Below are 14,565 nucleotides of genomic sequence, written 5' to 3' on the forward strand. Positions count from 1 at the left end.
TATATCTTAGCAAATTTTATATTTATTATGATTAGATATTTTAGATATATTGCTGAATTTTCCATAAGGATTGATATTAAGTTTAAGATGAAAAGTGTAGAATCTTTTTCAACTGAATTCCCTATTTGACAAACCTATTTCTTCTTCTCTTCAATTCCTTCCCCCCTCCCTCCCCTTCCCCCTCCAGCTGCCCCCTCCCTTCTCCCTTTTCCTGTCCATCCTCTTCTTCCCCTTCCACCCCTCCTCCTCCTCCTCCTCCAACCTCCCCTCCCCCCTCTCCCCTACCTCTCCCCCTCCTCTTTCTTCTTCTTCTTCTTCCTCTTCTCCTCCTTCTCTTCTTCCTCCTCCTCCTCCTCTTCTTCTTCTTCTCCTCCTCTTCTTCTTCCTCCCTTCTCTTCCCCTTCCCCTCTTCCTCCTCCTGCTCCCCCTTCACCTCCTAATAAGCAAGTACAATAGACTTTAGACATTGATAGGATTTTTGACAAGGTTCAGTAGATAGAGCACTGAGTCTGCAATCAGGAAGACTGATCTTCCTGACTTCAAATCTGGCCTCAGACACTTAATAGCTATATAACCCTGGGAGAGAAACTAATCTCTCAGTTTTCCTCATTTGTAAAATGAACTGGAGAAGAAAATGGCAAACCACTCTAATATCTTTGCCAAGGAGGCCCCAAATAGGGCCATGAAAAGTTGTTTATGACTGAAATGACTGAACAACAACAACAAAAATACCTGTTAACTCAGAGATGAGGAAACTGAGATCTAAAGAGCTTAAGTGATTGGCAGGAGGGACTAAGGAAGGGGGAACTTGCTTAGATGAAAGGTAAATTGTACTTATAATAGATGTTTTCTATCACCCCTGAAGAATTGCTGAGAGCCTTTCTGGAGAGCAATTTGGAATTATGCACAAAGGGCAACAAAAATGTGCATACCCTTTGATGCAACAATACCACTACTAGGTCTATACCCTGAAGAGATTATGAAAAAGGGTAAAAACATCACTTGTACAAAAAATATTCATAGCAGCCCTGTTTGTGGTGGCAAAGAATTGGAAATTAAGTGAATGTCCTTCAGTTGGGTAATGGCTTAACAAACTAGTAAGATAGTGTCATGGAACACTATTATGTTCCCTAGAAACCAGGAGGGATGGGAATTCAGGGAAGCCTGGAAGGATTTTCATTAACTAATGCTGAGTGAGATGAACAGAACCAGAAAAACATTGTACACCGTAACAGCAACAAGGGGGTGATGATCAACCATGATGGACTTGCTCATTCTATCAGTGCAACAATCAGGGACAATTTTGAGATACTGGAATTGTGGAGTTTGAACAAAGACCAAAGACTATTACCTTCAATTTAGGGGGGAAAAAAACCTGTCATCTTATTATATAATTTTGCTATCTCTTATACTTTATTTTTTCTTCCTTAAGGATATGATTTCTCTCTCATCACATTCAACTGAGATCAATGTATACCATGGAAACAATGTAAAGACTAACAGACTGCCTTCTGGGGGGGGGGGAGCAAAAATGGGGGAAAATTGTAAAACAAAATAAAATCTTTCTTTAAAAAAAGAAATAAAAAAAGAACTGCTGTGAGAAAAGTATATTACACACCTTTAAACACTTTATAAATGTTAGTCATTATGATTTTTGTCATTCTTGTTGTTATTATATACTTCCCAAACCTCATCTTTAAAATGAAAAGTATGATAGGTCATCTTTAAAGTCCCTAAAGCTCTCCTCACCCAAATAAAGTCAGATCTAAACAATTGGGAAAATGTGAAATGCTCATGGTTAGGTCGAGCTAATATAATAAAAATGACAATTCTACCCAAATTAAATTACTTATTCAGTGCCATACCATTCAAACTACCAAATAACTTCTTTACTGAGCTAGGAAAAATAGTAGCAAAATTCATCTGGAGAAACAAAAGGGCAAGGATAGCAAGGGAACTGATGGAAAAAAAAAATTTAAAGGAAAGTGGCCTAGCTCTACCAGATCTAAAACTATACCATAAAGCAGCAGTCATCAAAACTGCCTGGTAATGGTTAAGAAATAGAGTAATAGATGGGTGGATTAGCATAGGTTCAAAAGAAACTGCAGTAAATGACTACAGCAATCTACTATTTGATAAACCCAAAAACATCAGCTTCTGGGATAAGAACTTATTATTTGTCAAAAATTGTTGGGAAAATTAGAAAATAGTATGGCAAAAACTAGGCATAGATCAATATCTTACACCCTATACCAAAATAAGATCAAAATGGGTACAAGATTTAGATATAAAGAGCAGTACCATAGATAAATTAATACACCAAAAAATACTCTATCTATCTGATCTATGGAAAAGGGATAAATTTATGACCAAATAAGAATTGGAACATGTTATAAACTGCAAAATGAATAATTTTGACATATTAAATTAAAAAGGTTTTGCACTAATAAAATCAATGCTGCCAAAATTAGAAGAAAAACAGAAAGGTGGAAAATAATCTTCAAAACTTGGAGTTCTGATAAAGGTCTCATTTCTAAAATATATAGAGAATTGCATCAAATATATAAGGTCACAATTGATAAATGGTCAAAGGATATGAACAGACAGTTTTCAAAGGAAGAAATTAAAGCTATATATAAGCACATGAAAAAATGCTCCAAATCACTATTGATTAGAGAAATATGAATTAAAATAACAATGAGATATCATCTCACACCTATTAGATTAGCCCAGATGAGAAAAAGGGAAGATGATCAATGCTGGAGAGGATGTGGGAGGATTGGGACATTGATGCATTGTTGGTGGAGAGCAATATGGAACTATGCCCAAAGAGCAAGAAAACTGTTCCTACTCCTTGACCTAGAAATTTCAATTCTAGGACTATATCCAGAAGAAATTATAAAAAATGGGAAAAGTCAGGGCGGCTAGGTGGTGCATTGGAGTCACTGGCCCTGGAGTCAGGAGTACCTGGGTTCAAATCCAGTCTCAAACACTTAGTAATTACCTAGCTGTATGGCCTTGGGCAAGCCACTTAACCCCATTTTCCTTGCAAAAAAAAAAACAACCTAAAAAAATGGGAAAAGTCCTACATGTTCCAAAATATTCATAGCAGCTCTTTCTGTAGTGACAAAGAATTGGAAATTGAGGGGATACCCATCAATTGGGGAATGGCTAAACAAGTAATGGTACATGAATACTATGGAATACTTTTGTTCTATAAGAAACCATAAATGGTTGGACTCTAGCGAAGCATGGAATGATTTACAGGATCAGATGCTGAGTGAAGAGAGCAGAACCAAGAGAACAACATACATATTAACAACAATGCCGTGAGATGAAGCAACTCCTCTCAGCAGTTCAGAGAGTTAGAACAACAATATTAGACAGACTACGGACAATGTTATTATCCCCATCCAGAGGAAGAAAAACAAAACAAAATAAAACACACAGAAAAAAATACCCCTATTGAATTTGATGAACATTGTATAAAAATTATCTCTTATGTATCTTTCCCTTAATCCTAATTCCTCATGCCAGAAATTACTAATTTGTAAATATGTTTAATGAAATATGTATGTAAAATGCTAACCTGAATGTTCCCTATTGAGGCAGGGGAGGGGGTTGGGATGGAAGGGTTGAGGGAAATTTTGTTACTTGGAAATATGCACGTACAAATGGATGAAAATTTTAAAAAGTAAATTATAAAAATAATAAAATAAAAAGTCCCTTTTCACTCAAACATTATATGAGCCCAAATTGTAGAATGGAAAGAACACTAGACAGAGTACCATGGAACTTGTGTTATAATCACCAAAGTACTTCTTGCATGACCTGATGTAAGTCACTTCCCATCATTAGTCCTTATTTTCTTCATCTGTCAATGGAGGCATTTGGGTCAATTGAGCTCTCAAGTTCTTGTCAGATCTCAACCCTTGCAGTCCTATAAATCTGGGTCACCATATGCAGTATCAATAGATTGTAATATCTATACTGCTTCTGGGTCCTCCAGAGCTGATTATCACCATGAGACAGAAAACTAACTGTAAAGTTTATCATGAGTCCCTGATAAACATAAGGCTTAGACCCAAGTCTTAGCTATTTATGTGGAGTGGGGAGGAAGCTAACCAGGGAGGTTTGAGGTATATGAGTATTGAGGTTAAGGGATGAGAAAAATAAATTATCTTCCTTAATAGCTGGTGTCTAACAGTTAAAGTCTTTTACTACAGAAATGATAGGGAGATTCAATCATACCAAGATCTCCAACAGAATGTCTTTTAATATCGGATATTGAGGTTATATTCCTCTTTAAATATATGATTCTGACTCACTAAAACAAGTCCCAGATTTGGGAGGAAGGGAAAAAAACTAATCTGATAGTTTGATCCTATCCTAATTCAGATGGAAACTGATGGGGTCTAAATCTTTCTACTATCCAAGCTCCAAACCCACACTGGTTTTCTATGACTACTTAAAAAGAGCCAATATTCTGATATTCATCTCAGTATAATGAAGAGGGAATCAGATTAGAAGTTAGCAAATCTATAGTCTGTGCTTGGTTAAACCACCACCAACTAGCCCTTTGACTTTGAGCATGTCATTTAACTATTCTGGGCCTCAGAGTGAGAATAGAAAGGAAGAATGTAATATTCCTTATGTCCATGGTGTAATGGAAAAGGTCTGCACTAAAAGTCAAGAGGGACCAGGATTCAAATTCTGCCTCCAACAATTACTTGTGTGAAAGCCAATTACTTCATGAAAGCCATGAAAGGCACTTTCTTTCAGCTTTAGTTTTTTCAGTCATAAAATAGAGGTGGGAGTGATGGTTGTTATGAAGTTTAAAAACTGCTTAGTAAAACTTTAGACAAAATATAGTCTGTTAGCAATTATTTCAAACAATTAGAAAGGAAGATCATTACAGCATAAAAAAACGATCCTGCAGATCTCATATTTACTTAGTTTTAAAATGTACTATTATCTGCTTTATTGTATTTTATTTAGTTTTTAAAATATTTACCAATTACATTTTAATAGTTTGGTCCACACTCAGAAGTGTTACAGATTACATGTGACCCTTAGGTCTAGTATTTGACACCTCTGGTTTGTTAGTGTTATTGAGGGTATTATAACAATCACATGGTGAAATGACCTATAAAAATGTTTTGGAAAGGAAAAAGTGATATATTTGTGAAGGTTTCATTATTTGTCCTTTCTCTTGTCAAGAGGATAGGTAAAAGAAGATTTATATCTTCCTCAATTCCCTGTCTTATACAGACTTTGTTTCTCCTCCTTTGGAGTCAAAGTATGCAAAGTCATAGACTGGTTATAAGAGAATGAGCAAAGACTATTAGGGAATAAGGTTCAGGACAGTTCCCATCTTTCAGTAGCAGATAATAAGAAAGTGGGAACTAAGACTGAAGATCAAGCCAGCAAGATGGGTCTTACCCATCAAAGTGCACAGGCTCAGAATTCTCACAGGCAATGACAACACGCCTGGTTCTGGCCAGGGTCCGATACCTACAATTTGGGAAAGAGGAGCCACCTGTCAGTCTGCAGTCTGTGATCTTCATAATGCCTTCATGGCAATTCATTTGTCCATTCTTGCATTGGATGTTGCTGGTCTGGCAAATACTTTGGATATTCCAGAAGTCTTCATGGATGAAGGTGTTAACAGGCTTGCACCTTGTCTCAGTCATCCGTCTCCTGTGCATCATCTGGTTGCAGTATGTAGCATCACCACCTTCACTATGAGGGTCCACATGCTGCCGCAGGAACTGTTGGAATCTCCTACTCTGGCCAGAAGAGGGCTGTACCAACCATAGGCCAAGCAAGACCAGCAGTAACAGCAATGATCGGATTCCCTGCATGGCCACTATCTTCTGCCTATTAAGAGCCCCCCTAAAAGAATACAAAGCAAGAAGCAGGCAATAAAGCTGGAAAGTGGACTGTTTACCCCTTGCCAATAGACACAACATTCCTATCCTATACTTCCTTATTCAACTTGTCCCCTTTCACCTACCAATTCTTCTCTAGGTTTTCATATTCTATGTTCTAGATCAATGGTTCTTAACATTAGATTTCAAGTCATAATGAACTTAAATGAAAAAGCAATCACACCTTTATTTCAATATAATTGCTTTCCTTTATAATCCTAGGTATTTATTGCAATTTAAAATATTAAAGGTTTCATAAACTTCTCTAGACTGCAAAAGGAAACATCATCATCATCATAATAATAATGGCAGCTAATATCAATATAATTAGGCAGCTAAGTAGTAAAGCAGATAGAATGAGGAAAGTGGAGGGGAAGGGGAGATAGGGAAGACTCATCTTTATGAATTCAAACCCACCTCAGACACTTACTAGTTGTGTTACCCTGGGCAAATCACTTAACAAAAGGAAGGTCATAAAGCATATAGAAATTTAAAAGTGCTAGTCTAAGGGGGCAGCTAGGTGGAGCAATGGATAGAACACTGGCTCTGGAGTCAGGAAGACCTAAGTTCAAATCAGGCCTCAGACATTTAATAATTACCTAGCTGTGTGATCTTGGGTAAGTCACTTAACCCCACTGCCTTAAATAAAAAAAAAATTTAAAAGAACTGCTAGTCTAGTGTCATTTCTAATATTATTTTTCTCTCTAATCAATCAACAAACATTTATTAAGTGCTTGTTATGGGCCAGTCATTGTACTAAAAGTTGGGGATATGAAGAAGTAAAAAAGTCACTTCCCTCAAGGAGATCATATTCTACTAATCTGTCATTCTCCAACAGCTAGACCTCACCCTTTCATGGATATTGTTACTCTTCCTTCTCTTGTTCACAGCATCATTCCCAAATGATTCAGTTTCCAAACACTCTTTCTATCCAAAGACAAAGTTTCAGCTCAGAGAAGTTAAGTATTAGAGATCTTACAATGATCTAGAAGTAAGACTTCAGTTTACCTTTATTTGTTGTGAAAGCTGCAGATGGCCTTGATGAACCCTCCTGCTCAGGTCCTGAAAAGAAAACATCATGTATGACTAAAAGACAATCTTCTGATTTTTGACCATGCCCCAATATCTACAGTTTGAGGAACTGGAACCACCTGTCAGTCTGCAGTCTGTGATCTTTCAAAATGCCTTTGTGGCAATTCATTTGACCATTCTTGCTATTGATGTTAGTGATATGGTAGATAATACCTACATGAAATGGATTGGGATGGGGAAGAGGATAGTCATCTGATTCCTGTACATGAAACTACTCACTGGCCACTATTTTCTTTAGGAAGTATTCAATTCTTTAATTGAATACTTCCTAAAGATGAGGTAGATTTATATCCCACAAAGCAAAGGCATATTGAGCTTTCACAATTACAAAATCTTCTTTATCTTATGATGAGTAATGGACTCAAAGGAGGACTCAAGCAGAGATGAAATAGAAAAAGATAATAAAGTTAAACTTTAATTTTAGATTTCTAATTCCTTTGATATTCTCCCAATGGCAATAGAAGCCAGATCCTTTGTCAAGCTTGTTAATCAGCACAGCCTATACATACATACATACATTCATACACACACATACACACACACATGCACACACATACGCACACCCAGAGACCCACACCACACAATCCTAGTATAATGCCTTGCCAATGGCAAGTGCTGAATAACCTTTCTGAATGAAGAAATTAAGGAATGAACAATGTAAGTAATAATAATGAAAGTACCTCTCACACAATCAACGGAACCCAATAAAAGGTTTTCTAAACTAATTGTGAGTAATACAATTTACTAAGTAATAACCAGCATTTATTTTGCACTTTGAGGTTTTTCAAAACACTTTACATACATAAAATAATTTGATCCTCATAACAATTTTGTGATATAAATGCTATTATCCCAAATTTACAAAAGAGGAAATTGAGACTAGAAAAGAAACAGCATCTGCCTAAGAAAGAACTTAAATATCTTTTCTTATATACTCCTCAGGCATACACCAGACTTTCTGGTGATGATCAAAGATCATACTTTATACTTCCTAGCTTCCCTTCATGAACTTTGAACAATTCTATTTTTTTTCACTTTCTTACTGCTCTCATCCTTTCTCACTTCTATATCTGGACCCATTCTCCCATTACTCATACTTCTTTTTTGTGCCTTAATCTTCATACATTGAGGAAAATAGTGACATTTCATTCTCACAGCTATAAGTAATCCTTATTTGGTTTCCATAACAAATCTGTGAAATAGATAAAGCAACCAGTACCAACATTTTTTTTACAAATGTGGAAATGGAAGCTTCGAAAAGGTAAGTGATTTATTATCCTCACATGAACCCTGGGAGTTGGGTGTTATTATTATTCCCATTTACCAATGAGGAAACTGAGACAAGTAATGGTTAAGTGACAAGATTTGAACTCAGGTCTTCCTGACTCCAGTCTAGTACTGCATTACATCTAGAAGGTTCTTCAGGGCATTGCTTTGTTTTGATTTTTCAATAGCAGTGACATATACATAGACATAGATTATAGATATAGATATAGATATAGATATAGATATAGATATAGATATAGATATAGATATAGATATAGATATAGATATAGATATTTCTGGGTCCAGTGTCTTTTAATAAAGATGGTGATGATGATTCTTGTCTTTTACTATCAAAGAAGACTAAAATGACATAACTACAATAGTAATAATAATAATAATAATAATAGCAGCCAACATTGATATATAATTAGGCAGTTAGGTAGTATAGTAGACAGAGGGAGGGAAGTTGAGGGGAAGGGGAGGTAGGGAAGACTCATCTTCATAAATTCAATTCCCACCTTAGACACTTACTAGTTGTGTTACACTGGGCAAACCACTTAACATTGTCTCAGTTTCTTCATCTGTAAAATGAACTGAAGAAGAAAATGGAAAACCAATATCTTTCCACAAAAACCTCAAATGGAGTCAGACATGATTGAAATGACCACATAGTAATAACATTTGTATAGCACTTATGAACCAGGCGCAATGTTAAGCACTTTGCAATTATTTGATCTTCACAATAATCCTGCAAGGTAGATGCTATTATTATTCTCATTCTACAAGTGAGAAAACTGAGATAAAGAAAAGTTAAATGATATGCCCAGGGTCATTACAGTGTGTGAGGCTGGGTTTGAACCAAAGTCTTTCTCAGTCTAGAATCAAAGTCTAGTGCTCTATTCTACTTAGATAATGCATGTATTTTTGTGACAGTTGACCATAAAGAAAATCTAACTGGTCCATAAGAAGACCTAATCCATAATCTTGACCCTATTGTTAACTCACTACAAAATCAACCACCAAATAAAGTGTTTAAGATGAGGAGACCCATAGTGGGAATGAATGTGATCAATGTCCATTTCAAACCTAGAATTTCAAAGGGAAGTAACAAAGAGTAGATCAAGGAAAAAATGGCACAACAATCAAAAGGTACTATCCCTAATGCTTAGTTATGATTTAAATACAGTAGTATAAAATGGAGTGCTAAGACCTCACAACTGATCTGTGCCTTGGGATATCTTCCTGATTTGATATTAATCTGCCTTTAACTGGAATTCTAGAAATTGGTCCTAAGACCATAACAAAGCATACCTCTCATCAAAGTTTTGGCCTTAGGTGGTAAAAACATATCATTTCCTCCCTCTCTTATAACTGAATAAAATCACTCATGATTTTGTATCAAAGAACTTGTATCTAAACATTTCTTCTTTATATATTAGAGTTCATAATATTTTAGAGCTGCGAAGAGCCTGGGAGATTATATAGTTGGGTTTATTGATTGATTGTTGTATTTCATTCTCCCAGAAGGATATCATATGTTTGGGTCAAGGAACAATATGTCTATCTATGGCTGATCAGATTAATATGAAGTTTCTACCACAGGTCAGACACAAATAATCCATTGGAGTAAAGATGTTTCTAAATTTTTGAACCTTAAATTTCTTGAGCTACTGCAGTTCTGCTTTGCTCATAGAACTCAGTGTCCTCTTTGATGTAGACACTCCATGCTGCATGGTTCTGTCATCTCCCATATCTCACAATTGATTCCAGAGTTCTTCAGAGAAATCTTGAATGTACTTGAATTGCTTCTTTTGAACTCTATGTGAAAACTTGCCTTGTGTAAGTTTTCTTTAAAATAGTCCTTTAGGCAAACATATGCTTGGCATTTGAACAACATGGCTAGCCCATCAGAATTACACACCCTGGAGTAGAATATGAATACATGGCAGGTCAGCTCAAGAAAAGATCTCAGTGTCTGAAACCTTATGTTTGCCAGTATTGGAGTACAACATTAATACTTGTGTAACCCCTGTGCAAATGGGGTCCTTGGCACTTTCCTGGGTCCCAAGAAACTTCCCAGAAACAGTTTGGTTAATGCCCTCGAGTCTGGGAACATCCTGACAGAGCTAAAATAATTGACCCTGAGAATCATGAGATATACCATAAATTTTATCTGGGACTCACCTAATGTTCTTGTTAACCTAATCCTTATGCTTATTTCTGCAATATTCCTGCTCCAGGTGTAATTGGAGATAATAAACTCTACCTGACCTAAAGAACCCCCTGGACATGACTGTTCTCCACCATGACTGTTCTGACCTTGACCCCCCCTGTGATTTTTTTATTGGTCTCCTATCTATACTATGTCACATGTGTGTAGTAGTCTGACAAGGAAATATATCTAACTGCTATTTCTGCTTCTGTACCCCCACTTGTTCATGATACCCCTGCCTCTCAAAATACTATAAAAAACCTTGCTCATTCTACTCTTGAAGGTGTTAGATTTGGATTTTCTTACCCCTAGCAACCCACAGGTATATACATTCCATTCTAAATTTCATTTGGTCTCCGACTCATTTTTGGGGGGCACAACAATCTTAAGAATTCTCCTAAGATAATTCAAATGTAATTGATTTTGTTTACTAGCAAGACCCTCCCACATTTCTCCATTTGCTGTATCCAGTATTTCCAAAAATAGATTATACGGTACTGGTTGGTGGAGAACCTCTGGTTTTTTTTTTGGGGGGGGGGGTTTTGGTATTAATGGTCAAGCCAAATTGCATAAGCAGCAGAGAATTGATCCATATTTTGTTGTATTTCAGTCTCTGTCTACAGTGAGTATGCAATCATTATGGGTATACTGAGCCATGGAAATTATATAATAGAGGCCTTTTGTATTGCATGAAGTCCACATGTTTTCAGGAACATGAGAAAGACAGTTATGTAAGTTGTGATCTTTTCCAGCTATGAACTATGCCTCTGAGGATATCTTTTGTCTACCCTGAATATAACCTCCCTACCTGAATTATTTTTCAAGTAATTTAATTCTTTGTAACCCTCTGTCTCATTGCAGATCAGGAAAGCATAGCCAAACTGTGATGAGAAGGACTGTGATACCTTCCTTCCATGATTCTGGTCTAATATATAATTACTTGAATATAATTGGCATATCACTGAGGATAGAACATTTGTAAATTTGAATTTTTCAACTGAATATGTCATCTAGCTGAGTGTCCTCAGGATAGTCACCCTTCTTTTAGACCCTCAAATAGACAAAGTATTTCTTTCCTGTGACAAAACCTGCTTGTAAATCTTTAATGTGTCACCACATCAGACCAAAAATCTAAACTATTTATGTCCCAAGTGAGCTATTTGGAATGTTTGAGAGACATTACAACTAGAGAGATTTTGATGTAGAATAAAATATATACCTGTTTTTTCCTTTTTTTAATGACCCATATATATATATATATATATATATATATATATATATATATATATATATACACATATATTGTCGTCTGTAACTTTAACAAAGGCAATGGCCTATATAATAAGTCCCAAATCATAGAGTTAGAAATAAATGGGGGCCGGGGGGGCGGGGAGGGGGCGCGAATGGCGGCCTTGGCCTGCGGGCGGACACCCCTGCGCCCGCCCCGCCGCAGCTTCGCTCCGCACGGCCCGAGGTGTCACGATTCTGCCCACCCAGAAAATCTTGCAATGATTGGATTGGACCCCCAGATAGATAGTCAAACCTTCGACCAATCAAATTTTACATCCCTGAAAATGAATCTCCTTTGGAACAACAGTTTAGGAAATTAAGACAAGAAACACAAGAATGGAGTCAACAATATTGGGCAAACCAGAATCAGATGTTTAGTAAGGAAAAAGAAGAATTTATTCACTCAAGATTAAAAGCTAGAGGTCTGGGATTGAAAGATGAAACAGGTAAAAAAATAACGTTAAATGCAGAGGAAATGGCTGATTTTTACAAGGAATTCTTAAGTAAAAATTTTCAGAAGCATTTATACTATAACAGAGACTGGTACAAACGTAATTTTACTATCACTTTGTTCATGGGAAGAGTGGCCTTAGAGAAGATTTGGAGGAAACTTGGATTCAAACAGTGGAAGAACAACTAGAAGTATACCTCCATCTGACTTCACCAACTCCTGTATTGACTATCAGATTCAGGCACTGGTCTAACTGACATTCTATTTACCTCGAACATAAACATATCATGTGAAAGAGACTGACAAACTCAATTTATGAGGATGATAAAAAAAAAATTTTTTTAAAGTAACAAAAAACTTTCAGAAATTTTTCTGTCTGTAGGTCACTTTTGTCTTCCCTCCCACAACCACCTGAGCAGTTAATGTAATTTTCATGAATTGAACACATTTTGGAAGAGTATTTCAGGACAAAGGCGTGGCCGAGAGAACACACAGGTCTTAGCTTACTTTTGCTCCACATGTCTTTTCCTGAGGGAATTAAGTATTATGGTCACATTAATTCCCAAATTGGTAGTTTTGGTCTGCATGTTCTAAGATAAGATTCCGACTCTGTATTTCTTTGTGCCATACTTGCCTAAGATACACTTTTCAAATGATGGGGTTCCCTTTAATTGTGTAATCACTTATAATCTGAGATAATTAAGCCATCCTAACATTAACTGTCCCCAATGTAGATATAGCCACTTGCTGATCAGACATCATATTGGTTGTCAGAGTTTTAGAGAAATAATTTGTACTTATTTTGAAATGGTTATCCTTTGAAACAAAGGTTTGAAGTGTGAGTATACTGTAAGTAAAAAGTTGTGGTTTTGTTTTAACAATGTACAAAAATGTATACTTCAAAATGAAATTATTACTGTTGTTTAAATATTTCTGGAATTCTTCTCTAAAGGTTACCTCCTAGTCTTTTGAACATTTTCATTTATAATAGATCTTTATTCTTAAAGAGGGATTGGAATTTTTAAAATATTGAGAGCAAATGAAGTAAGTGATACTGCTGGTTGGCACAGTTTGGGGTTCAAAACACACTGTGATTCTAAAAATAATGAGTGGTTTTCTTCTGGAGCTGGTTAAATTCGCCCTAAGTGACCCATAAGAGGTTTCTAGAATTTCTTTTAAGATCCCTTTTCAACTCTGAGCTTCTGTGTTTTAAACAGGGGCAAAATTATAACCTTGAGTGTGCCTCTCTCTAAGGATGATTACTTTGAAAAGGGGCAACACATTCAAATATATAAATCCTGGTCTGTTATTTAAAAATAGTTACATTGCTTTAAATTTACACTTTGCCCTAAACCCTCTAATAAAAGACTACAGTAATCAGCCCCATTCTCTTCAGAATTATAAGCACATTGCAGAGGACATTAACTTTTCTTTCTACAATAATTCCTGTCATTGCAATTGCAGGTCTTTTTAAGTCCTTTAAGTAGCCCAACCAGCAGAGATAGCAGAGTATTTGAATTTGCCAGCTCTTTTAGTAAATGACATCTCACCGTGATTATATCCCATTGGCCTTTTTACTCTAGGGTCCAGAAAGAGACAAGTAAATTTTAAGAAAGGAAAGATATTTTTGAGGTGAATGTTAAATATAAGAGGTGACATGAAGTCCTTTAGAACACACAGATTTGTTCTCACTGAAGGATTAGTAGTTGTTGAATTCCAAATGGTTGACAGGGATGAAGGAATAGGTTATATATATATGAAGGACAGTGGAAAAAGGAGTGTTTTATAGCTGGGGAAATATGAAAAGAATGGTGAACAGATGATTCATATCTTGAGAGTTGTAAGGACATTGGATTTTTATTTTCTGTTAAGGCTTACATTTTAAGACTAAGAAATGGTTTTGGGGAGGGTTCTTTTTGTTTTACTTTTTTTAATTTAGGAGTTAAATATTTTTAGGCAGAGAAAATAAAAATGGTTACTTTACTTTTAAAATATAATTGAGAAATCACATTTAAAAAAAAGCTTTAGTTCAATCTATATTCATTAGAGTGTCAGAGCTGAAAGGGACCTTAGAGATCTAGTCCAATTTAAGGTCAAGCCAGGTGGTACAGCCAGCATGACCAAGTATCCAGATGCACAAGCCAATATTTTTCTATTTTTCTATCTTGATTTTGCTGCTTCCCATTAGGTATTTTATTTGTCTTAATCCCTTCTACATTAAATATTTCAAGGATATGTGATTTTGTCATGTGACACCCCCCCCTCCTAGCAATGGAGATCACAATCTTTTATATGCCTTAGTTTGGTGTTGGAGAATTGGTGTG

General features: G+C 36.0%; 2 protein-coding genes across 5 annotated transcripts in view; both read right to left on the bottom strand.

Moving 5' to 3' along the window:
• LOC141521941 (epididymal secretory protein E3-beta-like) overlaps positions 1-4,850 on the bottom strand; it is a 37,425-nt gene extending 32,575 nt beyond the window's left edge. Inside the window, exon 1 of the mRNA XM_074234957.1 lies at positions 286-4,850. The gene's annotated coding sequence lies outside the window, so the exon portion shown is untranslated. The remainder of the gene's footprint in view (positions 1-285) is intronic.
• Positions 4,851-4,947: 97 nt separating this feature from the next.
• Positions 4,948-14,565, bottom strand: part of RNASE4 (ribonuclease A family member 4) — a 29,543-nt gene continuing 19,925 nt past the window's right edge. For all 4 annotated transcript variants that reach the window (XM_074234964.1, XM_074234962.1, XM_074234963.1 and 1 more), the window contains exons 2-3: positions 6,939-6,992; positions 4,948-5,895 (exon numbers count right to left, since the gene is read on the bottom strand). In XM_074234964.1, the coding sequence (XP_074091065.1) occupies positions 5,439-5,864 (426 nt within the window). In that variant the 5' untranslated portion in view covers positions 5,865-5,895; positions 6,939-6,992 and the 3' untranslated portion in view covers positions 4,948-5,438. The remainder of the gene's footprint in view (positions 5,896-6,938; positions 6,993-14,565) is intronic.

This window comes from Macrotis lagotis, chromosome 4 (genome assembly GCF_037893015.1).
Source record: "Macrotis lagotis isolate mMagLag1 chromosome 4, bilby.v1.9.chrom.fasta, whole genome shotgun sequence".
NCBI classification, from domain to species: Eukaryota; Metazoa; Chordata; class Mammalia; order Peramelemorphia; family Peramelidae; genus Macrotis; species Macrotis lagotis.